The sequence below is a fragment of the Cimex lectularius genome, unplaced genomic scaffold, assembly GCF_000648675.2.
Source record: "Cimex lectularius strain Harlan isolate CLEC.00 unplaced genomic scaffold, Clec_2.1 scaffold16, whole genome shotgun sequence".
Classification (NCBI taxonomy): domain Eukaryota; kingdom Metazoa; phylum Arthropoda; class Insecta; order Hemiptera; family Cimicidae; genus Cimex; species Cimex lectularius.
Window position 1 is genome coordinate 1,253,944 of NW_019392679.1, and position 25,625 is coordinate 1,279,568.

Genomic DNA, 25,625 nt, shown 5'->3' on the forward strand with positions numbered 1-25,625 from the left:
TGTGAGTTGTCAAATAACATGTGGTGCATGAAGACCGTTGTCTGATCATACAAAACAATAGTTACATACCTCAAGATGTATAATAGTCAACCAATTAACTGGTCTCCACCCCATCACAAAATCGGATTCCAGGTTATCTCAGATATTTTATGTATACTAGTCTGGATCCAGGAGGCTGTTTTTCACCTCCATATTTTGATCTACCTAAATCTTTCGATTCTTTGGAATTTAATATGTAATAAAGCAAACTCGGGTGTATGAGAGTAAGTATATAGTATAAAGTGATAATATTATCCAGACATTTAACTCAAAATCTGCACAAATTATCAAAGGAGTTTCTCAGGGGTCAAGTCTTGGTCCCATAATATTTAATTAAACTAAAACAATTGACTTTCCCAATGTTTTACTTTCAGAAGATGTTGGAATTGTGTATGCACATCTGCATCTACAGTGGAAAGACCACGCTGCAGCTAAAGGAAGCTATGTACTTTACAGCTCAAAGAATGTCATCTTTGCCTTAATGTTAACACAAGCAGATCTATCAGTTAAGTTTCATCTCCCTCCACTTTATGGCCCTTTGTCAATTGCTCCAACTTGAAAGAACATATGGTTCAAGAGGTTGATTGCTACATTTTTTGGGGCTTTGGAGGTGAGTGTTTTCTCTTAAAAGGAGAGCCATGTGGACAAGCATTAATGCTGCACAAACAATATAAATGAAAAAAATTATAAAAAAAAGAAGAACATGATAATCTCCTTCAATGTTCAAACCATGTCAAAAATCTGTCTTGTGAAACATCTTATGAAAGAAAGTGCCACTATAATTAAAGGAATTTATTTAACTTTAGTAAAAAATATAGATGAAAACTTTACAGTCAACCTTCAGCCACAAAGAGTGCTAGAACACCAAAAATATCGCTCTAATCCTCCTGCTGCCACCAATGAAGAGTAATAGATGAATGCTATCCCTTATCTCATCTCATTCTTATTTTCCTTAGAGAGCAGATTCTCTGAGGATAACACTCCAGGCTTCTCTCTTTTATCTATGCATTTGTATCTGATGCTCAAGTTTTCATTTAAGCAGTTAGAAGAAAAACCGCAGAGTTCAATGATTTTTATAAGTTGAGGGAGTGCCAATCTGAGGTTGAACTTTGGTATGCTAATTGGAAGAAGTGGATTGACAATGAAGTGCTAAAAAAGTAGGAAATGGTAGAAGTAATTTAAGAGGGATCTTCCTTCTTCCCCTCGATAAAAAAGCTTTATTCGTATCAATAGCCTTGTTCCACGAGCACAATTGACAGATCCTTCAGCATCTTGAGATGAGTTAAAACATGGGCAAGATGACTGAATCAAATAACATAACACAGCATTTATTCGCAAATTTGTGAAATATTAACTCAAATCATTTTTGAGGCCTTACTCTTGCCCCAATGAGCTTCTGCATCTATTCCTCATTCACCCTATGGCAGAATGTATCTGGGAAATGGACTGACACTAGTACATCAGGAACTTCATACATTCCATAGTTCAGCAAAGCCACTCAAACCATTGCCTCCACAGCTTGATGGAGGATCATCTTAATAATATCTTTCACTAAACACCTCCACTTAGGCCAATTTGATGTCTAAAAAGGAATCACCACCACTCTGAGGAACTCTAAGTAGGACTAATTTTGTTGAGGATCAAGGACATGATCACAAAGAAGTGTGTATTGTAAATACTTCACCTAGAAGTGCTTGGCATAGAAGTTATAATACTTGTTTGTGACCACCACCCCTGATCCATAACAAATTGATGATATCTAGATGGTTGATTCATCTTACAGTTGTTATTTATTTATTTTAAAAGTGCAAATAGGGCTTTAAGCCCCCTTAAACCCCCTTATGTGTATGTTTATTAGAAACAAATTTAGTTTTGTAAACCTAGAAACATAATAATAACAGCAATAATAATAATATAACACATAATAAAATTTTGAAGGCGATGAGCAGATCGAGGGTCTAACAAAAGTGAAAAAAATAGCATTACATAGAATAAGAGAATAAAGGAATTATTAGGAATTTAATAAGGAGAACTCTAGTTTTCCATGGTGTGAAAAAGCTGAGGCGTCGAAGAGAATGGAGGCTTGAGTAGATCTTTTTAATAATAGAGCTCACATGGTCATGCGATGTAAGCTTAGAGGTAAAAGTAACGCTGAGATTTTTAACTTTAGGACAAAAATTAATAGGGGAGCTGTTGATATGAAGCCCTCTCAGATAGGCAATCTGTACTAACGGGTTTATTGGAAATTAATAAGGACTGGGATTTGTTAGGGTTTAAAAGGATGCTGTTATTACTTGACTATTGGTTGAGAGAATGAAGAACACGTTTGAGCAGAGGGATAGTGTCAGAGACATTGAATGTAAGAGAAGAGGAGATACAATTTGAAGCTTTAACTCTGAGTTCTGTCAGACAGATGGGAGGAAATGAGATTAGTATTAGTAGAAGAAAAAAAAAAGATGAATCAGTTTCCAAATAAGCAAATTATGATTTACAGAACCAAATGCATTGGAAAACTCAAGTAGAACAATAATAGTACACTTATTATCATCAATGCCCAGGCATAAAATAATATAATAGGAATAAAATGGAGAACATTCTCATATAATGGATCAATAGATAAATAGACATTGGATTAATTCCGTAAAATACATTATTTATTACTTTTCACAGCACGTGAGTTGTAGAGCATACAAATCGAGCTACCACCCCAGAAGCGATTCAGAGAGTTTAATCAGCCATCTAAGGTGCTTTTTGTCCTTTTTTTTAACGAGGGTATTTCAACTATGGTTTTATGAACCCTCGGGGTGCCGGTGTTTAAAAAAAAAAAAAGTAAGTATTAAAGTATTAACCCATTTATGTTTAGTGGTCTAATTGACCAAATTACTTATTTCAATTAACTGTTCTGATAATCTGCTTTCAACAGCCGCCAAGGGGTCCTTTTATGGTAGAAATTAAACTGACACTGCTTTGACTATGTCAATGATTTATGCTCATATTGTACTTATGGTAAGTGAGTTTCTAATTTGTCAAGGATATTTTTTTTCTTTCCAAAAGGTAGATCGGGGATGAGGAGGTGGGGGATCATCCCCGATCTACCTTTTGGTAAGAAAAAAAAAATTTAAACTGAGAAGGCTGATCAATCACCAAATAAAATATTTGTCAAGGATTTTTGACCTGGCTGTTATAATTGTTTTCCAAGGTTATCGAGTAGTGCTTAAAACACCTTTTCTTGTGGAAAGTATGCCACTCCAGTCTGACTGCAAGACAATTTTTCTCAGATGTTCACTATGTCTACTTTATCTTATCTTCAAGATTTTTTTCCAAATATATAGACCAGTGTTTCCCGACAAGGGGGCATTTTGAGTTTTAAGGAGGGTAATTTTGAAAATAACTCATTTATATTTTTGGCCAACCGTTTCATATTTCATCATTTCGTTGAAAAATCATAGAATATAGTGGCTTCCGTTCGCCCTGAAATAGATGAATTTATTTGTCGGACTTCTGGTTATTCCGATCCTCAAGCATTTCGTTCAATTTTTTTTCAATATCCCATAATAATTACTGTAGTTATCTTATTTTCACGGTTTCAAATAAGGCTTATCGCTGCAGTAATTTAAATTATTGTAATGTCTCGCTCTTTCATAATTCAGTATATTTCAATAAAGTTTCAAATAAATGATATGTATATTAAACTGACAAGTTTATATTAATTTAGTTTTAAAAAGTCCTTATTCTAGAATAATGACAAACGATTTTTTTTTTAATCTTTGGGTAAATTTAGCATTAATATTAATTATTCTTTTTATCTATGATTCTTGTTGAGATGAAAAAGTTAATGTCACGAGTGTAATTCGAACCCACGGCCTTCGGCTCAATATGCCGCTGCTCAAACCACTTGAGTCATATAGCTGTAGAAAGTTAGTAATTTAGTATCACGATAGCTCAAGTGGTAGAGCAGCGGCGTATGGAGCCGAAGGTCCTGGGTTCGAATCCCGCTCGTGACACTAACCTTTTCCACTAAACCAAGACCTTACATAAAAAGAATAATTAAATGAAATTTGTACGATTCGAACCCGGGACCTTACAGTGATGAGCGACGTGTCAAACTGTCAACGCTAAACCGTTACGGCCACCGATCTAAAGGTCCCTCCAATGACAATCAAAATTATGTTTACTTAAATTAAACATACCTTTATTTAGAAAGAGCCTGGATGTAAATCAACCGACTGGATTTGTTCAATTCTTTGGTGTTGGCTGGATATCCACTAGGCCAACAGCCGATGTTCTCCATGGACGGAAAGACTAAAGGCCATATTTTTCGCCATTTTAAAAACCGGGAAACGTTCAACTTGATAATCACAGCGGCTGTGATTTTGGTTAATCTTGATTTGGGAAGCAAACAGGTCTTTTTGTATACGCACGCAAAATTAAGTTTCATTGTAAAAATAAAAATCAGGATTGTTAAGTATAGTTTGATATTAAATTTGGCAGTGAAAAAAGTTTACGTATAAAATATCTTGGAATTTTTCTATAATGTACTGTTGAAATCCCCGCCGCCGCCACCCATAGTAAAGGAAGGAACCGTTAAAGTCTGCAAATTTTGATTTGATTGGGATGACATACTGGCTGACCACAGGTTCATTCTTGCTGCAGACGTCTTTTGATTCAAATATTTTGACACCGCATGTAGAGTGAGTACACCTATTTATATTCAATGACTACTTCAATCCGGTCCCCTTGTTAGTACTCTAATCTTCCTGAATAACATTTTTGACTTTTTGAGGTTTTTACAGTCCGGGTGTCGTTGTCTGTAAGCTCCCAATAATCGTCTAAGAATACAGCAAACAATAAAGGACTTGGGGGGGTCCCTGCCAAACACCACATTCCACTTTAAAAACTTCAGCCAAACCTGACCTTTCACTCTTGATCCTGTGACGTAAAAAACTGATTTTAATTTGGTGAAAAGTTTCATTGATATTACTAGATTGCTTAATTTTAAGTGAAAACCCGCTCCTGCCATCATTGTCAAAAGCTGACTTGAGATCAACGAAAAAGCAGTAAAGTTTTTCAATATGCCCATTTCAAAATTGGAATAGCTTTTTCTGAATCCCATTTCTATTCACTGAGTAAATCATTCCTCGACACGTAGAAGCTAGCTATGTGATTAACCAGAAGGCTAGAAAAATTTCTGTTACGGCATCTAGACATAAAATTTCTCTATAACTACCCACATCATTGATATCGCTGTGCTTAAAAAGAGTGAGAGATAGAGGAATATCACCTATGTTATAAATGTAATTATAAAAATCTAAAACAGTATGTAGACAGACTCCATGGGGGGTGTTCAAACTTGTAGAAATCATTTGTGATTCTGTCAAGATCAGGGGCTTTTTGGCTTTTGAGGGGATAGACTACTGCCTACCTACCGTTCCTTAAGAGAAAAGGCTTTATCCAAGGGGGGGAACAATATTTAAAGGAATCACATAATATAATAGTGCTGTCATTCCTGTTCGGATTTTATGACTGAAAATGTGAGAACCATTGCCACAAATATAACTTTTCTTTCCAAAATTATCGTCATCCAAAGCTCATATTTTACTACAGAAAGTTGTGACACAGCTGTTAATATAACAGCGGACCTCTTGACTTTGCACAATGCTTTATAACAGGAATATCTTCCTCAAAACTATTCTTGTAAATTCCGAGTGTTTTGCAGAAGAGGTTCAGCAGCGCTAAAGATCTTTTCCTAGCATGAAAGCATTTACTATCGAACCACGCGTTTCTAATTATTTTTAATAAATTGTCTTAAATTGACATCAGGACACATGCTGAACGGATTGTGAGGATCACTTACCAAATAAAAATAACCGTTTTGGGAGGAAACTGAGTGGTAAAGGGGTATGGGTTAGCTTTGATTTGTAAATATTTCTATACTTTTATTTCAATCTAAGTTGTGGGAGCATTTATCCATAAATTGGTACATTTTTTCAATGAACTTTACTAAAACTTTAATATAAAGTTGCCTGAGTACAGCAGTGATAAAATATAAAAATAGCATTACATAAAATCAATTTATTTTACAAAAGACAAAATAATTACATGAGATATTAATACTAAACTTTTGACTAAACTAGAATAAAAAGTTTTAGTTAATGTATAGCATATACAATTGAGCAATTTCACAATTCACTAAGTCCCTTTCTTTTTCAAATCTTTGAGAAACTGCGCTACTTTCATTTTCCTTTCATTCTGAAGATGTAAGTCTTTCTTTTCCTTGTGTTTTTTCGTGACTTCGGATGATTTCTTTAGCCTCTTTTCCAAAGAGTTGACGACATCGACATCAGGCTCGGTTTTCTGTTGTTTCGGAGAGCTCACTGATCCCGTCTCGTCTTCATCTGAACTTTCCTCCATTAAAAGGGCGCTCGAGACTTCTAAACCTTCGCTCTCTTTTGGTTTTTTAATAGAGAAGCAGACTGGTATCGGCTTTCTCTTAAGAGATTTGCCAGTCTCTTTTTCTTCTTTTTTCGGCTTGCATGCATCCCCTGTCGCTGTTTTCAAGACTTCAGTTTTTGCCTGCTTTTTACGGAGCTCTTCCTGGTAAAACGAATGATAAGGGTTTTTAGGATTTAAGAAAGAAAATCGTAAATCGCCCCTTTTCATCACCGTGGATTCAAACCGGTTTCCATTTTTTAGCACGTATCTCACCATTATTGCTATAATTTTTTGCATGTAATCTGGAGGAGATATAGAATTCGGCGGAGGGGGTTTGACTTTTTGGTCTTCCGACATAGGTGTAGGTGCATTTGTTGCATGAGTGGGATGGAGATAATCACCTTTTTGGTTGGCCCCGATATCATCATCCATATATTGCTCCTTGGGCACATAGCTGCCCGCTTTTATTAAAGCTTTCAGGTGTAAATAATACCTGTGAAGTTCGTCCGTGTGAGAAAGAAAATCAAAATTTTTGTTTCCTTGTTGTTTGACTTTCATTAATATTTCCATCTGAGGACCTTGTTGAGCAAGGAACAATGCAGTTCTTTCTAAGATTGCATTGTGCTTGACTGTTTCGGGAACTTTCATATCATGAGGTATTTTAAGGTCAGGAGGAGGAACGAAAGGTTTACTCGGAGCATCTTCAACGCTGGGCTCATCTCCGGGATAATTTGGCACGTCATAATTATAAGCGACTTCGGAATATTCCTGTTCTTTTTTCTGAGAGCGTTTCGCTATCTCGCTCCGATAAAATATCTCTTCCTCTTCGTTTATGTAAAGCGAACGATAGCGTTCTTGGTCGCAGATCTGCTCCACCGTCTTCTCCTCTTCAGTCAGCTCGTATTTAGAATCGGCTTTTGGTTCATGAGCGGACAGGTCGTAGAGGGCTCCCCTCCCGTCGTACCTGTCAATCTTGAGCGTTTCATCGCCCATCCATGGTATCAAGTGAGATCCGCTATCTATCATCAAAGCCTTTTCGTCGTCTCGAAAAAGCTTGCAAGCATAGCCAAACACCAGCAAGTCGATTTTCCCTTGTTCATCATTCCCTTTTATTGACATTTTCGTTTGTCGCCTAAAATAAATGACACAAGATGTGAAAAAATTAAGTTATTTATAAATATATGCCATTCAAGAAATTATTATACTAGAGACAACAATTATTATGTTCTTTGACTTATAATGGACTTTGAAATGGATTAAAATAAAAATTAACTAATACATCATTAACTTTTAATTTAAATTGCATACAAACGTAAAATTTATAGAAAAAGTTTGACTTGATTTGACTAAAATCCTGCATGTAGTTCATGTGACAATTTATGGACTTACTTTGCAGATGTTTGCTTACTTCACTGTAAGTTATAAATTACAAATAAGAGCTTTTAAAAAATCAGCCATCATCAGTTAAAATGACCTATTTTTACCAAATTTCCAAAATCATTACAACATAGTAACAATGTCATAGTTTATTTAAAAAGTAAAACATTATTAATGAACAGAACACATCAACAACCCTATAAATAAATAATATATAACTTTTCCGTTATTTTTTTAACAATTTTTTATGTAAAAAAAAGTTATGTCCCTTTTGGCTGTAGTATTGTGTATTTTAATTACACGCATACATACTTTGACATTTGTAAACCTGATCATATAACATACACTTCATACTTACTTATTATTTAGGTTATTTTTTGAAGATGTTGAAAATTTTTATTGGAGTATCTGTAGGATAATACAGACTGTCTATCTTTGGATCAAAGTGGAATTCTTCCTCTGTAAGCTGCAAGCCAGACGAATCTATCAAAAATACAAATTTTCTGATCTAAACAATGAAATCTATTGAGGATTTGATTTGATTTTAGAAAGGAAAAATCTGTAATTACTGTTTCCAATTTCTATTGTTATTTATTTGCAAAATATTTCGAAAGCACAATATAAAGTATTAAAAACAGGATTATGGCTATCAGACCTTTAGAAGTTGCCGGCCATAGAACCGAATTTTCAACAATAGAGGGCCATCCACTATGTTTGTAGGCCCATAAATAATACCAACCACGAAAATTTGTATGTTTTTTCATTAATGGATTAGGTATTTTCATTATCAAAGAATAATGCATCGGTTCATAAAGAAAACGTGTCTTGAACAGTTAATTGTAAATCACAAAATATTTTCTATCGCAAGGCTTTAAAACCCAAAACTGGTACATGCTTATCGTACGAATTTTAGATCGGTACTTGCAGCCGATCCCGATGATTTTATCTTGTAAAATTTGCACTGCATTCGGTGATGAAACAATAAGTGAGTGCACTGCTGAAAATGGTTCAAACGGTTTGCTTCTGGGGGTGAACCATTTGGTAGACCTTTAGTGAAAGATAAATTGAGGGAAGTGATCAAATTTGATTCACATCAAACACATCAGTAAATTCCCAAAGTGTTCAACCTAAATGATGAAACCATTCTCTAGCTTAGATAGACTTGGGAAGATGTGGAAGCTACATAAATGAGTTGTTCATAAATTGACTAACCATAAAAAGCAAGCTGTACATTACTTTGATGGCCAACAAAGACTTTTTTTGACTGTATGAATGGAAAAAATGGATCCTGTACAGTAACACTGGAAGGTGGACTACCACCTCTTGTGTCACCAAATGACCCTGTCCCATTAAATTGTAAACCAAATATTCACCAACTAAAAGGTGATACTTTTTTCAACTTTTTAAACAATTTTTGGGCGGTGTGCTAAATTAATTATTGTTTCATCACCTGCAAGGCAAATTTTGTGAGTAGCTTCAATTGCCCTATTAACGTCTAATTCATAGTAATTCATACAATAAGCACAAATTATGGGTATTTAAGTTATTAGAAAGAAAATGTTTTATAATTTACAGTGAAATGGTAGACACTTTTTCTCTAAAACCAACACATTAGCCTATTAGTATTACACGATGAAAACACATATTTAAATAGAAATGCTGGTTAATGGTATTAAAACAATCACAAATAAAAAAACCACATGAACTTCTCTGGCTATCTATCTGGTATACACTATTACTATCGTACTATACCTATTCTAAATTCATGGGTTATCATTTCCAATCATTTTGATCCATGTGTCCTGGCTGTTTTAATCAACAAATTTAATAATCAAAAACAATTTAGAAAAACCAGTTTATTGCCCTGCATACCCAAGAGGAAATCTCAGAATATATTCTAGATCTCTTAAAAAAATGAAAAACAGCTCAAAAATGAATAGGGGTATTGCCAATTCTATAGCATTTACTTTCCCTAACATTTTTATTTTATTTTTATTATAAATTGTATTAAAATTTATTAGAAATTATTATGTTTTTTACTGAAGGAAAATTCAATTAAAGGATTTTGAAAAGTAACAAAATAAAAGGTTTTAGTTCCAAAATTTTGTTTATTGGAGATAACAATTTTTTCAAACAATTAATACGTTGCATAATGTTCTCTACTAAAACCTCTGTGCACCTGTTAGGCATCCTTTAATTAATAGGGTTGTCACTAATTTCATAATGAATTTCACTCCATATATGTTGCAACGCTGTGCTCAGTTATTACAGTTCAACTGGTTGAGGATGGAATCAAAGTCTTCTCTGCAACGCATCCCATATGTGCTCAATAATTTTGAGGTCTGGAGACAATGGGGAAGAGGCAGATGGGAAATTTCTGCAGGCTGCCTATAAGAGGCATACCATGTGAGGCCGATTATGAATCGTTTGTGTTATAAAGGCTTTGCCAAAACATCTTGTACTTCATTTAGGATCTGGCAGGCAATATTGAAAGGGTTCCGTCTCATAGCAGTGACAATATTTCTGTCCTCCCTTAGCGTTGTAGCGCACTGAGATCCACTACCAGGCCTCCTATTGGCACTTCCCGTCTCTTGGAATCAGGCTAGAACCCGGGAGACCACACTCTGAGAAACGCCAATTGTCTATACGATATCCAATGGCCGGTGTCCTCGATGAGTTGTTAAGATGATGTCTTCCACGGTTAAAGAGAATACAACTGGTTTAAAATGGAGAAGACAAGAAATGGTGTTTGTACACAAAATGAATAATCAATTAGGTTTCCTGGTCAGATTGACCAATTAATTCTTTTCAATTAATTAAGGGTTTGGTTGAGATAAAAAATGGCAAAAAGGAGGGAACATTAAAAAACAAGGTGGGGTTGAGATGGGAAGTTAGTGTCCAAGTGGATCGAAGTCACAATAGCTCAAGTGGTAGAGCAGCGGCGTATTTAGCCGAAGGTCGTGGGTTTGTATCCCACTTGTGATTAATCTTCATGTTTACTTAACTAAATCTTTTATTAAAAATGAGGATTATTTGTTTGTTTTTGGTTTGTATTTTCTATTTTGTTCTATCCAACTAACAAGAATATATCGGTTAGTTAAAATTAATAGAATAAGAATAAATTACAAATATCCCTAATCATTTTTGAGCAGTTTATTTAATTTCAATTTTGAAATATTCACTTTCAACACTGTTAGATTAATATTGATTTTTATTGATATAAAAGTAATTATTCGACATTAGTCATTGTGTGCAAAAGTGTCATTTTTATAAAGAAAACCTACCTATATTTGTAAGAAATTCTTGTAGTGTATCTAAGTTTCGGACTGTGCAAGCAACAATGCCAATTGTCTTTGGGGTGTCGATTAATAGGACCAATGCTTGGCACAATGCAGGAAGGATCGAGTTGTCGTACACAACATCTGAAACAATGGTTAGGCCTCGCTTAGATGGTGGTTACAGCTTCATTAAGAGTACGTTATTGAAATGAACAGTTATGAAGCGGTTAAGAGAAAAAAAAATTTCGGGATTTATATACTACATACGCACGTAAATGTACTAATATAATGTCATACAAACTTTACATGTTGGTAATTATAAACATGGCGAGTTTGAAAAATGTGGTTCTCAACCGAAATGGCTCACCAATGACACTTAGCTCGACTGTGCTGAAATAGTAATCAGATTCATTTTATTATTAACATACATTTTTTTACAAATTATTTTTAAATTACATTTTTTCTTTGAATATATACACTTTAGAAACTTAGGATCACAGATTTAGTTTATAAGCCGAGAGCACTGCAGTTCTCCAAAAGCCAATTGCGATACATAGTCAACGGGATGTCATCCGGTGAAACTTCTCTCCACTCGTTAATGCAAAACATTCTAAAAGAGTCGTTCCCGTATTTTCCGATTCCATGCAGTTCGATCGGGTATGTCCAGTTGGAGGTCAAATACTCCTTGGTGAATCGGAATATAGTTTCAGTCCTTAAGTTCCCAAGTCCTAAGGGTGAAATGATGGACGACACGTCGGTTTTATCGGCCTCGAGCAATTTTTCAGGAGTCGGCCACTTTTCCAGGAATTTGTGAATCCTTGGGATGGCTTTCTGGGCAGATGTCTTGGTCAGGAAAATTGTCGCGATCAGAAGCTGCCAGGGGCAAGCGTAAAGATCTTCCTGTATCAACGAATAAGGCGATCTCGGAGGGATCCATCTTTTATCCCGATGGGTGATTGTTTTGAAGTATTTGCTCGTCATACCTTTTTCATTCTTGCAATGTTTCCCCGGCCTCTTCCGACCTGCCCTATGCCCTTCTGGGTGGCAAACATGCTCATACTCTTCCATAAATATTATTGCTTTAAGCATTTATTTAAATTATCCTAATTAAGATTAAAAGTGCGTTTTTTTCACTAACCTGCAGCTAAAATGACTTCAGGTTTGAACTGCGGATCAAAGTTCGTGTACTCTACGTCTTCCCAATTCAGGCTTAAAATCCTGACATTAGTCTCGAGCAGTGTTTTAAGCGAATCCGTTCTGGATTCTGGATTATTGAGATTTATATTATATTGGAGTTGCTTGAGAACTGCCGGGTGACAATCGGAAAATATATAACTCGACGGGGTTACGTCAGAATATATAAGTGCAAGACCAGTCAGGCCGGATCCACTCCCCAGCTCAAGCACCTTTCTATTACAAAGAAACTCTTTATGCCTTATCCCCCAGTTTGCTAGTGCGACTCCTGCCTATAAAAACGTCATCGATGATATTCAGAAAGAAATTTTTGTGATTTTCATTACCTGCCAAGTACAAAGCCCTGTTGTTCCTTGAGAAATAGCACTGACGCTCTCCTTCAAAGATATATAGTGATCCCCTATCACAAAATGCTTGAAGTGGTAGTTATCCTCGGTGCAGATCTCACTCGCCAAAACTTCTATCAATTTCTCATAAGTACGTTCATGAGATATATCACATTCTTCTATCTAAAACAAAAAGATTAAGTTTTCAATCTGGCATAATTTAATATTATTTTAAAATAAAATAAATCATTTTTAGCCCATTTCATCGCTGATCAATCTTATTCTAATTCTAAAATAATATCAACACTTCTTAAAAATTACCTTATTAATGAATTGTTTTAAAAATGCTCTCCTGTATGATGGTTTTATTGGGTACTTAATCAAATGAGGGTGGTCGACAGTCAAATTCAAGAGCGAATCAATGTGACTCTCACAGCTGTCAAATGGCAGTTGGCACAAGTGAGATATCAGTGCCTAAAAGAAAGAAAAAAAATGAGGTCTGGTATCATTCAAAATAACTTATGGAAGAGAACCACTTCTGGAAATAATCAATTTTTGCTTGTTACTTTCATCCCCAATGACAATGATGTGATTAACGTTACACTATAACTTGTACAAACAAGTAATGTTCCAATACAATTTTTTTTTAAATTATTAAGTACACAGAACACAGTTAAACACCCAGTTAAATCCAGACAGTAATAAGACAGGCTTCTTAGACTTAGCAGTATTTCCCAATCAATGTTACCTTTCCACCCCAAATCACATGATCTTGCTCACACATAAGCCACTTTTAAGTTTCTCCAAGCATTGTGTTTCTGCGTTATCGTTCTAAAATCCACTAGGCCTCTGAGGCAAGGCTTTGTAGGTTAATTATAACATTGTGCCTGTTTTAATAGCATGTATGTAGAATATCATTTTTACATCAGATTTAACCTGAATGAATGAATTAATTAATGAAAAAAGTACTTTATTAAGTAAACAAATGAAAATAATCTTTTACAACATAATAATATAATATAACATATAACACAAAGCACAGTATAGCAATGTATTACAACTGTCGTCTGAGGTCGGACTATAAGTTTTAAAAGCAAACAGAACATAAAATTTGTTATTAGAAATTAAGTGAAAGAAACAAAAAAATATAAATAAATAAAAAATAAATACAGTTTAAAAAAAAGCTGATAGTACTTGCACTGAGTACTTGATAGAAGATTCATTTATTGTCGTAATATATACTGAATGTAGAAACATCAAGTTACAAATAAATTAATATAATTAAGACTTAATAAATAATTACATAATTATCACAATAAGGTATAATGGCCTTGAAGAACTAAAAAATTAATTTATATGGTTTTCCCTGTAAATATATCTTCAAGGCGCTTTTAAACCTGGACAAACCATTAATTGATTTAATATTAGCAGGAAGAGTATTGAAAATGTAAGTTCCCATGCGGGAAATACATTTATTAGACCATTTACTATTATCATGCCCTAAATCATTCTTGAAGCGAGTATTATAAAAATGAATTGTCAAATTAGTAGCGAAAAGGATTTGATTTGATTTTTTTTTTATGAAAATGGAAATTCGATAAATGTATATATCTATGTAGGCAGGTTAGAGTCTTTTGTTATTTACAAAAAGCTGATGGCAAGACACGCCTGTCATAATGCTAATACTTTTTTTTCGGCTTCTAAAGACCTAAATAGTGGCATACCATAAAACTTGACTATTATACAGTACCCGCATTGAAAAAAGAACCCTGTTTAATTTTAGTATGAGTTCAATAATACGAGTATGTCAAGGATGATGAATCAATATCCGCTCGAACACCAACTCACCATCTCAACCTACAAACTTTCGAATTTTCTGGATGGAAATCACGATAGCTCTAGTTGTTAAAGCAGCAGTGTATTGAGCCGAAGGTCGTAGGTTCTATCCCACTCGTGATACTAACTTTTTCATCACAATCAAGACTTAAATTAATTGAAATTATTTTTAATTATTGGATAACATGTACAGGCACTCAGCCTTTTCCACGGGCCAGAAATGTGTGCAGATGAAAGTGACCACACATCAAATACTAAATGCTTTGAGTTATACTTATTATTATGATTATACTTATAAGCTTAATAAATTTATTCAAACCCAAACAAATCTGAAATACGTCCAACAATAAAAATAATAAGAATCAAGAAGCTAAACGATTTTTCTTTACCCTAGAATAGCATGTACGCAGTAACTAATTTTTACCACATACTTTCCGATGTACAAACCGTTCTGTCAAGTTTAACATGATGCACTACTCGATAACCTTATACACAAATTCAATAAGAGTTGGAAAGTTGGATTATCGGTTCAATTGTCAAATCCAGAGATTTATTTGTGTGTGAATGAATTTGTGTGTTTTCGCGTGTATTTACATTCTGAAAATGTGAACGGATTTAATTTAAATTTATTCGCATTCGAAAGAGACGAGGACGACAATAGGCGTTTAAAACGGTAAACAAAGATTGATCGGAGGTGTCGTTGGAAAGAGTGGTTACCTGCCAATCGAAGTATTTCAACTGTAACGCGCAAGCATATCTTCTACCGAATTCAGCTAGAAAAGGGCAGAGCTGTTCGCAAGAGATGGACATTTCATTTCAGCAGGACGAAAGAAAACAAAAATAAAAGGAAACACAAGCTAGAGCGGCGCAATTGGCACGAGACATGAACTAAACGAAACCCAGCCCGTTTAAGGAGGTTACGCGGTGGCGGGGGTTTCACGGCGAGGCCAGTGTTGTCGCGTCCCTCCCTACGCAAGAAATTTCCCTCTTCCGCAGAAAAATTTTCCTTCCTTTAAAAAAAGTACTTTAAAGAAACAAAAATGCAATATATATAACTTTTTCACAAAAAGAGAGTAAGCATCAGATCCAATTTAAAACATGAGGTTGAGGACTGTTACTGGGGCTTATCGGTCCAGTCCCGTTTCTAGCCTCCATGTCGGTGCTGGTCAGCTCCCCCTAAACCTTCGACTTAATTTGCTGGTCCTGAAATGATATGCTAGGATTATAGCTACTCCTACTCACCCTCTAAATAATTTCTTTTCTAACACTAATTCTTATTCTAATTATCAGGCCACCAAATCTATACCTATCTATTATACAAATCTATTAGGGCTGGCATTTCAGTGTCCCTTATCTAAACAGAAACCTAATTGATTACGTGTGGGTGTGTGTGTGGTGATTAGTGACCGTCGATGATTATTCAGAAATCGTGAGATGCGGTCTGGTGTGATGTAGGTTTCAGAAAAACATTTTCTTTATCGTGCCAGTTTCGATCTTTGAATCTAATTGATTACCTCCCCTGGCTTTTACCCGACCCTAAAATTTTATTATCACTGGCGAAATATAATAAAGCCACCACTCCTTACTTCATATACAAACAGGAGTTTCAAATAATCAAAAACGCACCTTTCAGCGACATATGCATATACAGGTTTCAGGGATGTTGGTGCTGCACGTATCTGTGTAAAAAGGAAATATTTATTTTCACTAAATTCCCTAGCAAGCAACTATAGCGCCGAAATGATAGCCATAAATAAATCCCTCAACAAAATAATGGTTATTTGTTCTGACTCCATGGCTGCCCTGCAAACATTTTATTATCTTTTTAGCAATAACCCTATGGTACAAGATGTATTGTGCTCATTGAGTCATCTTGAGCAGCAAGGGAAAGAGTAGTTTTGTCTGGTCATTCGGGTACCCCTGGCAATGAGATAGAGCGGATATGGCTGCCAAAGAGGCAGTTGGAGATGGAAATCTTGTTGAGGAGGTAACAAGGATGATACCATTGCGGCCTTTAGGGAGAAAACATATTTACAATGGCAAAAACCTGGCATTCAGTTAAAAACAACAAGCTTCGTGAAATCAAGTCTACCACACAGGCATGGCCTTCATCGTTTAGGTTGAAGAGACAGGAGGTGGTTGTATTGAGTAGGTTGAGAATAGGGCACTGTTGGACCACCCAGGGTCCTGGCCTGTGACCCTCCGCCTGTAGAGCTTGCAATGAAATAATAACAACAAAACATATTTTACTATCATGTCGCATTTTGTTATGATTTAAGAAAATTTAATTCTCTCCCGAATAGCTGAAATATTAGGGGACAACCAAGAAAATATTGCCTAATTATTCAGCTTTTTGTCAGCAGCAAATTTAATAAATAAAATGTGATCCACTATACTGATAACAAGAATTACATAAATGAATGAATGGGGCGTCTAGGGGCCTCATTTGTTGACACGGTGACTGCAAATGTCTCGAGTTCGAATTTCAGCAGAATGGTCTTACAAATAGACTTTATTCCTCAAAAACACTGGCACTCGAAGAGTTATATTTTTTATAGACCATTTTTTGTTACACTGTTTCAAATTCTACAATATACTTACATATTTGTATTTTCGTTTTAATTTTTAAATATTTGTTTATTTTTAGTTCGTTTCATGCAAGATAGCAACTGCTAATTCTTTGCATGTAGCAAGGAAATTAGTAACGGAAGTAAAATAATAGTAACGTAATAAGAATAGAAGCTCGTAGTTGAAATACCCTCATAAAAAATAAAATAAGTTTAAATCAAACGAAATACAAAATAACTAATATGTGTAAAAGTCAGGAAACGATGCCAGGCAGCTTACTTACATATGGGATTTTTTCAAAAATGCTAGTACCCCAGTACGCAAATGTTGATAATGCTGTTGCTTTATCCTATGAATTGTATATTTTTCTGTAAAGAGTTCACATCTGTCAATATATGATTTATGCTTTTGTTGTATATGTCATAACTGGTCTGTCTATTCTGTCTGATGTGCCATAATTTTTGGCAAGCATTTCTCTCCAAAGTTACTTGTACAGGTACGGTCGAGGTTGGGTTAAAAATCTGGGTTTTGTTAAAATTTCGTCAAAAATTTACCATCAAGTTGTCATATGCTGTTTTTCTTGATGTTGCTTTCTTTTAAAGAAAGAGGTAATATTTATATTGTATTTCATGTAATTTTCTTTTTTGAAAATTATTTATTTAAATGCATGTATGCATTTCGGAGCTCTGACCGTCCTTCTCATCAGAAAACTTTTTCTCTGGAGCAGCTATTTTACTGATATTTGGAACAAGCAAACTGCATCGTAGTCCTTTTTTAATTAAAGAATTTTTATAAAATATGTTGCATAACATACAAGATGACTAAAATCCCTTACCACCGAGTAATCATCTAAGATAAGATTCTTCTTTTCCTCTTCACCATTCTTGTAACTTTGATCAACAGTTTATAACGCCTTGAACGGAATATTGCGCAATCTAATAGTGCATTATTGACCTGTGAGTTGCTCATATCCCGATGTCCTCCAAATATCCTGGACCGCTTATTCCCGCTGATTTTGCCAGCAACAACTACCTGCATGTGCATATATTCAAATACCTTTCGGAAATTAACATTTTTGAAAACAAACTTTTAAAGCCGATTTAATCCTTTCGCGTTTCTTAGCATTTTCCGGATATACCTGGAGGAAGGGCGCGGGAAGGGTCGATGACCGAAAACTATAATAAATAAGACAAGTCGACGGCCCTAGCTTTACGGGCATCCAATCTTCCCGAGACCGCCCTTTACGGCTCTACGCAAATAGTTCCCATCTTTCGGCAAAAAGCACTTCCGCATATAATCTCACTTCCTAGAATTATTTACAACGGATCGCTTCCAATTCCTGGGTCGGGACCTCGCAAACCTACTCGGATTTTTAGAACTTTAACAAAAAAAACTTTAACTTTCCACCGGCCGAAGGATGAAAGAATTCAATCAAGTACTAAAAAGAAACAAGATTTGGTAAATATTCAATTCAATACATAACGATGAGCTTGCTGCATATTGTATTGTAGTAATAGATCAAACTAAAAAGAAAATGATGTTCTAACATAAATATGCATAAATAATGTGAGATTTGCAAGAGGATTATTTAACTTTACCCATCACAGTAAAAAACAATCGCCTAATTATAAACAATACTATGAAATACGCCATACAACCAAGAAGAACAACAAACACACAAATAAAACATAAAAAAATTTAAAAAACTATATATAGAAACGATAATAAACATTGAAACGCAGTGCTCCTAAAAATACAACAAAAAATTACGTACAAGAAATCTAGCTGTGAATGAAAATGAAAGACAGGTTACCCAGAAAATGAAACAAAGAGCATATAATTTTAACGTCATAAAAAGTATGGACAAAAAAGCAAATGATCTCAAGGAAAAATTTGACAAATGTCATAAAACATATAAAACTCAATGAAACATATTGTACCTGTTGGCAAAAATGAATTCAAATAACACAATATTGCCCAAAAAATAAACTCATCGTTGTTGTTAGAATTTACCAAACAATAACTATCACTAACAACCATCAAACATCTCAAATCACATTTAACCAACCAAAACCACCTCTAATCAGCTCTAAGAACCCTAAAACACCTTCTCACAACTTCTAACCGCTCATAATTACACCTAACCGCAATTAACCATTTACAACTACTTCATGACTACTTAAACCTTAAGGATCATTTAAACAACGTCTACATGCCTATTTCGGATTTGGAGTATAAATCTATTGAAGTTATAAATAAATAAATATGCACCTCTAATCATCCAAAAACACGCTCACAACTTCTAAACTCCCCTTACCATCTTTTACCAAAATCTACGAAAACCACGAAAATAACCATTTTTAATCACTTCTAGCGGTTTTTAATTTTATATCACAACCAGCAACCACTACTTGCTATCTAAATAAAACACCCCTAACCGATTTTAACCATCCCTAACTATTTTTTATCAAAATGAACGTACACCACTACAATAATCATCCCTAATCACTTCTAACGCAGTTTTTTAACCATCTTTTTTTAACAATCAGTAACTTCCCATATAAACCACCCCTAACCGATTTTAACCATCCCTAGCTAAATTTCATCACTCCTAACTATCTTACTAAATTTAAAAACCCATACCAACTTCCACCCACCCCAATCAACTATCAACAAACCATAACCAATTTTAATCTAATTATATGAACCACCAATGGCTATCTATAATCTTGTCCTAACCCCTAAATACAATTTTTAATTAATTCTAACCAAAATGTTAACATACCATAAACACCCTAATCAGTCTTAACCACATCCAACCACCCCTTTTTCTAGAACTGTCAAGTTAATATCTTAGTCTCGTTTTTCGTTATGGACGAATTTCAGTGTGAGTCAACAAAAACGTTTTTTTGAAAATACTAACGTTACCAACCAGCATTGAAATGATATTAGCGTCGTACGTTTTTAAACTGAATTAATTTGGTTGATTACTAAAAATTAATTAAATATCATATTAAACATTGGCCATGAAACTATGTCGTTGATTGGTCCATATTAGTATGGGTTGATGTAAAAGAAAAAGGTGGATAATCTTCGTCAGCATAATGCTAACGTTTAATAACTTTCAATGAATGGCAAATTGGTCGACTTGTCGGCAGTCAAAAAGTTTTAAAAATAATGAATTTCGCAACAACTTCTGTAAATATACAAAAAAAACTTTTGTTTTCACGCAATGGATCTCTTAGGAGTTCAGTCAACTTGTTGTTTCATTCGAGACGCATTTTGAACGGAAAAAACAAACATTCGTGAACGACCCTGGGCTTGTTTGCCGGACCGGATTTTGCCGGGCTCGTAGTAATTTGATCACAGAGTACGTCAATGCGTTTTCTGTCCTTTTTCTATATTAAAGGAATGAAAGATGATTTTTCGACATCTTTATTTATACCAAACGAAGGCATTTGACATATAAAAACGTTTAAGAAAAATCCTTTATTGACTTTATGGGTGGCAAGTTCTAAGCAGGGTTTATGTCCAATAGTCAAGAGGTGTGTTTTTAAATTTAACTTTTTAATAGGCTTACTAATTCGTAGTAGGAGTTTTGTTGTATAAAAATGGAGTGGCGTTAATAGCTGCAAACTTATTTGCAATGACCTTTTATCGTTTCAGATCATCTGGGGGTTCATTGTTGCTTTGGTTTCTTAGCTTCATTTGTTTTCTCTAATTTTATATTCTTGACAAAAACTAAACGTTAAAAATGGTCATATTTTGTTTCATACAATATTCTACGATTAGGCTGTAAAATATTTGCCTTGATTGTATCTGGACCTATTAAAGGACAAGATTGATCTAAACAACCCTCAGGCCAACCACTAAATATGGGGCAATTCCGGAAGTCTGACGTTATTGATAGATTTTAAAAGATTATTAATTGGATTATCTATTTTGTATACTGTATTGATGGATCCAGAATTTTATCCTATTTCCGACTAACGTTTTGGCTCTTCCTTTCTAAATCAAATTTGTTTCTTTATTTATGATTCTTTTGTGAGAACCTTTAAGAACATACATGTCAAATAAAGGAAAGCGTGTTTTAAAAGCTAATAAGGGTTTTTTAACCCAGGCCAGGGGGATATCGAGTACTCTGGGGTGACTACGACTTCTGGAAAGTAAACGGGAGTTATTAGCGTGAATGAAGTGGGTTTTGCCAAGCCACGAGTAATATCGAGTACTCTGGAGGAGTGAATGTGCCTCGATCACGTGTTCCAAACTTCCAAAACAAGTGAATATTAATTAATCAATTTAGGAGGCCACGTAAGCCTTAAAAATTACGTGTGTGTTGTATGTGTAGTGTCTATTCTTTAGTTAACAACCTGAGATACAAACGAAAGACTAGCATTTTATGATATCGGAATAGTTTTCCTGTAAAAGCAGAGTGTCAATAACAGATCAAGACTCAAATAAATGGCTGGAGTGGGGGGGGGGAATATATGTATTAGCAAATAGCACACTGGACACAATGACAAGTAGAGTGTGCTATCCCTTCTGAAATAGTCCGCTTGCATCACAAACCTTCCCGATTTTAACACAGTTGGTAAGTGTGTGGTGTTTAGTGATAATTAGTCAATGATTATTCGGAGATCGTGAGATGCGGTCTGGTGTGACGTAGGTGTCAGAAAAACATTTTCTTTATCGTGCCAACGTTTCAATCATTATTGAGATCATCTTCAGGGCCTGGGATTTATAAACATTGTTTAAATTTTACAAATACATGTAGGATGTGAAAAAATGAATTTATACAACGCTAGAAATTTTAGATAAAATAAATAAACAAAATAAATTTATACAATGCTAGAAAATTTTAGATTGAGTGAGGCACTCTCAACACGACACACAAAAATGACACATCTACAGGGAAAACAAACACTAATAAATAATAAAATAAAATTTATTTTATTTATTTATTTTATCTTAAAATTTTAGCGTTGAATAAATTCATTTTTTCACATCCTACATGTATTTGTCAAATTTAAACAATGTTTATAACTCCCAGGCCCTGAAGATGATCTCAATAAAGATCGAAACGTTGGCACGATAAAGAATGTTTTTCTAACATCACATCAGACCGCATCTCACCATCTCCGAATAATCACAGTTAATAAGATAGTACATTCCCTGGATACTCCTAAAGTAAATCAGGGATCATCTTGGACGACGATCAAATTGATTATTTAAAAAAAAGTCATTGTTACTAGCTAAAATAACTAATAAATAAATTTATTACATAATCTAATGACCCAAAATATGTAAGTTTCATTTGAAAAGTGTCCTCCACTAAATGAAAAAAGCTCAACTTTTAAGACAAAATATTTATTTGTAAGGAAATTGAAAGTACCTATAGCATTAAAGAAATTTCAAATGTAAAGAGTTGTCATACGAAATTAGGAGCAGAAATAAAACTGAGCCATGCTACACAGCTTTGCTTAATGATACTAAATATATGCTTTTTTTATCAAATAAAGCTTATTATGACTAGGGTTGGAGGCGAGAATAAATAGACAAGAGGAAACAATAGTACAAGAAAAAAGTGCATTGGGCAGAAAAAAGTCTATTTGGATTTTACCAAGACCCTCTGCGGTTTCGTTCCCGTGGAGTAAAAAAGGGCAAAGATCCTCAAGGGTTGCTATTATGGGCATTGAAGGGGGTCACTCACCCTTGGGAGACCTGATCCCATTTTGCCAAGGACGACAACCCTCTAAATTCTTTGACGATGGGACAAAAAGGGACATGGAGCCTCTTTGATGTGGCCCGACACCAAGAAAATCCATAAGGCCGTATGAGTCCGTAAAAACGCGCGACAACTTAACGCAGGGTTCAAACGCACAATAAGCAATCAATCCGTGGGAAAGGTTCGAGGTAACAATGATAGCCTTTGTCGTGGCAGACGTTTTCGCAAGAGCCGAGTCGTTCGGGAGGACCTCGGAGCAGCCAGTCCGCCGTTTCAACATCCTTTTTGTTAAGGCTGGTCCGGAGGAGTCTGGCAGGAAACGGGCACCCGCCTTTTCAACACGACTCACCCGTTTTTCAACCATTTCTCCGCTCACACCATGATCACCCCGGATTTCGCTTTAAATCTCTTCAATGAGAATTTTATTCTCCTCTGGATGCAGTAGTTTTCTTTTCACATCTTTACAAAGATCAAAACTTGGAAATAACATTTTTGGCTATTTTACTGTTTGTTTATTTTGCGAAGAGGAAAAAAATTCAGTGCATACCATGTAAAAAGTAATGCCATGTTTATGGGAAGGACAGCCACAGAGTTCGCCAAATTTCGTTCTTTTCTTATTCAAAATTTTTATGCACAGACAGGGTAGATTTGCATGCCTGTTGAAACCGGCGACGATGAAATAATATAATGTTTATAACTACGTTCAACGCAAAAGATTATCGATTTTTATAAACCAACCTGCTCAGAGCACGCCAAAAGCCAACGTGTATGAACTTTTAAAGGAAGTTTTATTTTGAAATTCTACCAGACAATTCTAAGCTTAATCCCCAAGTCCATTGCTGCCAATTGGACAAAACTGAATTAAGCAGAAAAGGCCAGGAGTAGCCAGTGCTATACCAGGATTATGCCAGTTTGGCCATCGGTAAAAAACGTCTGCAGATTATATGGGAGGTCCAGAAGGACTTGCTTCAACGGATTATTACCTTTTTCGGTCTTTTCTTTTTGTAAATGAAAAAATATTCATTTCAAATGATGACCTCAAAAGATACTCGGGTGGAAACAGAGAGAAAACGAGAGAGAGAGAGAGAGAGAGAGAGAGAGAGAGAGAGAGAGAGAGAGGAGAGAGAGAGAGAGAGATGACAAATAGATAGTATTGGTAGTAGATCAATGACCTCGGTACTTCATTATTCGGAACCACAAAATTGACCGTAATTAAAATATATAGTTAATAATACCGTAATTTATTTTCACCTATGAAAAATGATATATTTTGTTAAATTGCTATATGGTTAGGGATCTAAAATTCATGTTGTAATTCTAAATTTACGGATAATATCTTTAACCAACAATCATATCGGAAAACAATAAAAAAAAATTCAGATGTAAAGAATATTTAGATTGTTCCCAGGACGAAAGACAATTGTATCAAGACGTAGAAACTGAAATTAGGGTTTGAAAAATAGTGGACAGTTAGTCCTGTCCGAGAGCTCATCTTCGTTCGATGAAAGGCCGGCGTGTCGGAGTGATTGTGGGTCGGACTACTGGTTATAAGGTCGATGTGTGTACACGTGCCTTCTGGACCGTTATCGAGGAAATTCTGATGTACAACCCCGACCGTCGGTTCATTTTTGAACCCATCGACACTCTGCCCATCAAACACAACTTCGTTACTCTGACGAAAAACTATAAAATTTCCCACCTTGCCTAGAAAATATTAAAGTTTTTTAAAATTTTTGTTTAAATTAGCAGTAGGCAGTATCGATATTTCTAGAAATCTCCAATTTCAAAAATCCCCGCGTGTTTAGTTCTCTTTAATTTTAAGTTTTCGGAGGAAAAGACCACTTCTACCCAATTAAGTTTTAAGTGAAGTGTAAAGAAAAAATCCAGTCGAAGTATACTTTTTTACGGTCTGGGGAATAAAATAATGTTTCAATATTTATTTTTGTTTACAAAAATTAGTCCTTATTATCTAGGATTGCTTTAAAAGAAAACCTAAATTTAGCTACTTGTAAATTGGTAGGTAATAATTTTTTTGTCTCTTCTATCATCCTGGTTCGATCAGCCTCACCAGATTTGTCAATCAGGAGAGTTTCAGCAGTTTGAGAAGTGGCAAGACAGGATGTGTCTTAAAATCCGACAATTTACACAAGAAAAGGCCCTGCAGACGAAAACAGCGAGACTAGACAGGACAGGATGACCGGAAACAACCAGACTAAGGGTTCATTGACCCTTAGTCCTCACTCAAAAAAGGTTCCCGGTTATTGACGTACAATGTTTACCTTAAATCATCCTGGTCCGCCTAGCCTCGCTGGTTTAGGTTAGTCACGTCCGTTCGCCATCTTCATATAGTAGACTTCACCTGACTTATTAACCTTTGCCCAAGCAAGTAAACATTTTCCGTAGAATGATCAGAAACGACCGAACTACATTTTCATACGTTATGATTGTTATGTTATCTGTTATCATCCCGGAAAAAATATTAAGAGATACGTAATAATTTTTTACCTCGTCTCCATTCATACCGGTCCGATTAGTCTCGCCAGTTTTGTCGGTCAGAAGCGATTCCCCATATTGAGAAGAGGCAAAACAGGATGATCAAACGACAACTTTTTTTTCACAAAATGGCTTTACAGACTAAAACAGAGAGGGTAGACTGGCAAGGATTATGTTCTTTCAATATATTGTACCACCAATGAAGACCGAATCGCGTATGACCGTCAGAACGGGGAAACAATAGATATCACTGGTTGTTCATCGCCTTATAGACCTCAAGGAGACGACAGGTTGTCGACAAGTTTTAATTTTCATCATGCTGAACAAAGCCATGAGACACGTAATATGTTTTTGCCT

At 35.1% G+C, this 25,625-nt stretch overlaps 3 protein-coding genes and 1 pseudogene across 4 annotated transcripts; 1 reads left to right on the forward strand and 3 right to left on the reverse strand.

The window, feature by feature from the left end:
* Positions 1-606: 606 nt before the first annotated feature.
* LOC112126467 lies at positions 607-1,341 on the forward strand (annotated as a pseudogene).
* A 4,613-nt stretch (positions 1,342-5,954) lies between these two features.
* On the reverse strand, positions 5,955-11,675 carry LOC106661515 (splicing factor, suppressor of white-apricot homolog). 2 transcript variants are annotated; one of them, XM_014384974.2, is made up of 4 exons: positions 11,583-11,675; positions 11,433-11,516; positions 11,133-11,270; positions 5,955-7,603 (listed from the first exon to the last, which is right to left on the reverse strand). In XM_014384974.2, exons 2-4 carry the CDS (start codon positions 11,450-11,452, stop codon positions 6,229-6,231), a joined length of 1,533 nt encoding a protein of 510 aa, XP_014240460.1. In that variant the 5' UTR covers positions 11,453-11,516; positions 11,583-11,675; the 3' UTR covers positions 5,955-6,228. The 2 variants fall into 2 exon arrangements, with proteins under 2 accessions (XP_014240460.1, XP_014240462.1); XM_014384976.2 differs by lacking the exons at positions 11,133-11,270; positions 11,433-11,516; positions 11,583-11,675 and adding an exon at positions 8,207-8,295.
* Positions 11,614-12,266, reverse strand: LOC106661517 (methyl-CpG-binding domain protein 4-like). Its single transcript, XM_014384978.2, has one exon. The coding sequence runs from the start codon at positions 12,213-12,215 to the stop codon at positions 11,634-11,636; it is 582 nt and encodes a 193-aa protein (XP_014240464.1). The 5' UTR covers positions 12,216-12,266; the 3' UTR covers positions 11,614-11,633.
* LOC106661516 (protein-lysine N-methyltransferase EEF2KMT) lies at positions 12,200-15,401 on the reverse strand. The gene is made up of 4 exons (XM_014384977.2): positions 15,200-15,401; positions 12,968-13,120; positions 12,647-12,829; positions 12,200-12,592 (listed from the first exon to the last, which is right to left on the reverse strand). Exons 1-4 carry the CDS (start codon positions 15,290-15,292, stop codon positions 12,260-12,262), a joined length of 762 nt encoding a protein of 253 aa, XP_014240463.1. The 5' UTR covers positions 15,293-15,401; the 3' UTR covers positions 12,200-12,259.
* Between the last annotated feature and the right edge of the window lie 10,224 nt (positions 15,402-25,625).

Excerpts from the sequence above, each read along its gene's own strand:
- LOC106661515 (XM_014384974.2), bottom strand. The coding sequence starts at position 11,452 with ATGTTTATAATTACCAACAT. Across the intron at positions 11,271-11,432 it reads ATGTTTATAATTACCAACAT|ATGTTGTGTACGACAACTCG; the intron begins GTAAAGTTTGTA and ends CCATTGTTTCAG. Across the intron at positions 7,604-11,132 it reads AGAATTTCTTACAAATATAG|GCGACAAACGAAAATGTCAA; the intron begins GTAGGTTTTCTT and ends CATTTATTTTAG.
- LOC106661517 (XM_014384978.2), bottom strand. The coding sequence starts at position 12,215 with ATGCTTAAAGCAATAATATTTATGGAAGAGTATGAGCATGTTTGCCAC.
- LOC106661516 (XM_014384977.2), bottom strand. The coding sequence starts at position 15,292 with ATGTCCATCTCTTGCGAACAGCTCTGCCCTTTTCTAGCTGAATTCGGT. Across the intron at positions 13,121-15,199 it reads TGAAATACTTCGATTGGCAG|GCACTGATATCTCACTTGTG; the intron begins GTAACCACTCTT and ends TCTTTCTTTTAG. Across the intron at positions 12,593-12,646 it reads CAGGGCTTTGTACTTGGCAG|GCAGGAGTCGCACTAGCAAA; the intron begins GTAATGAAAATC and ends ACGTTTTTATAG.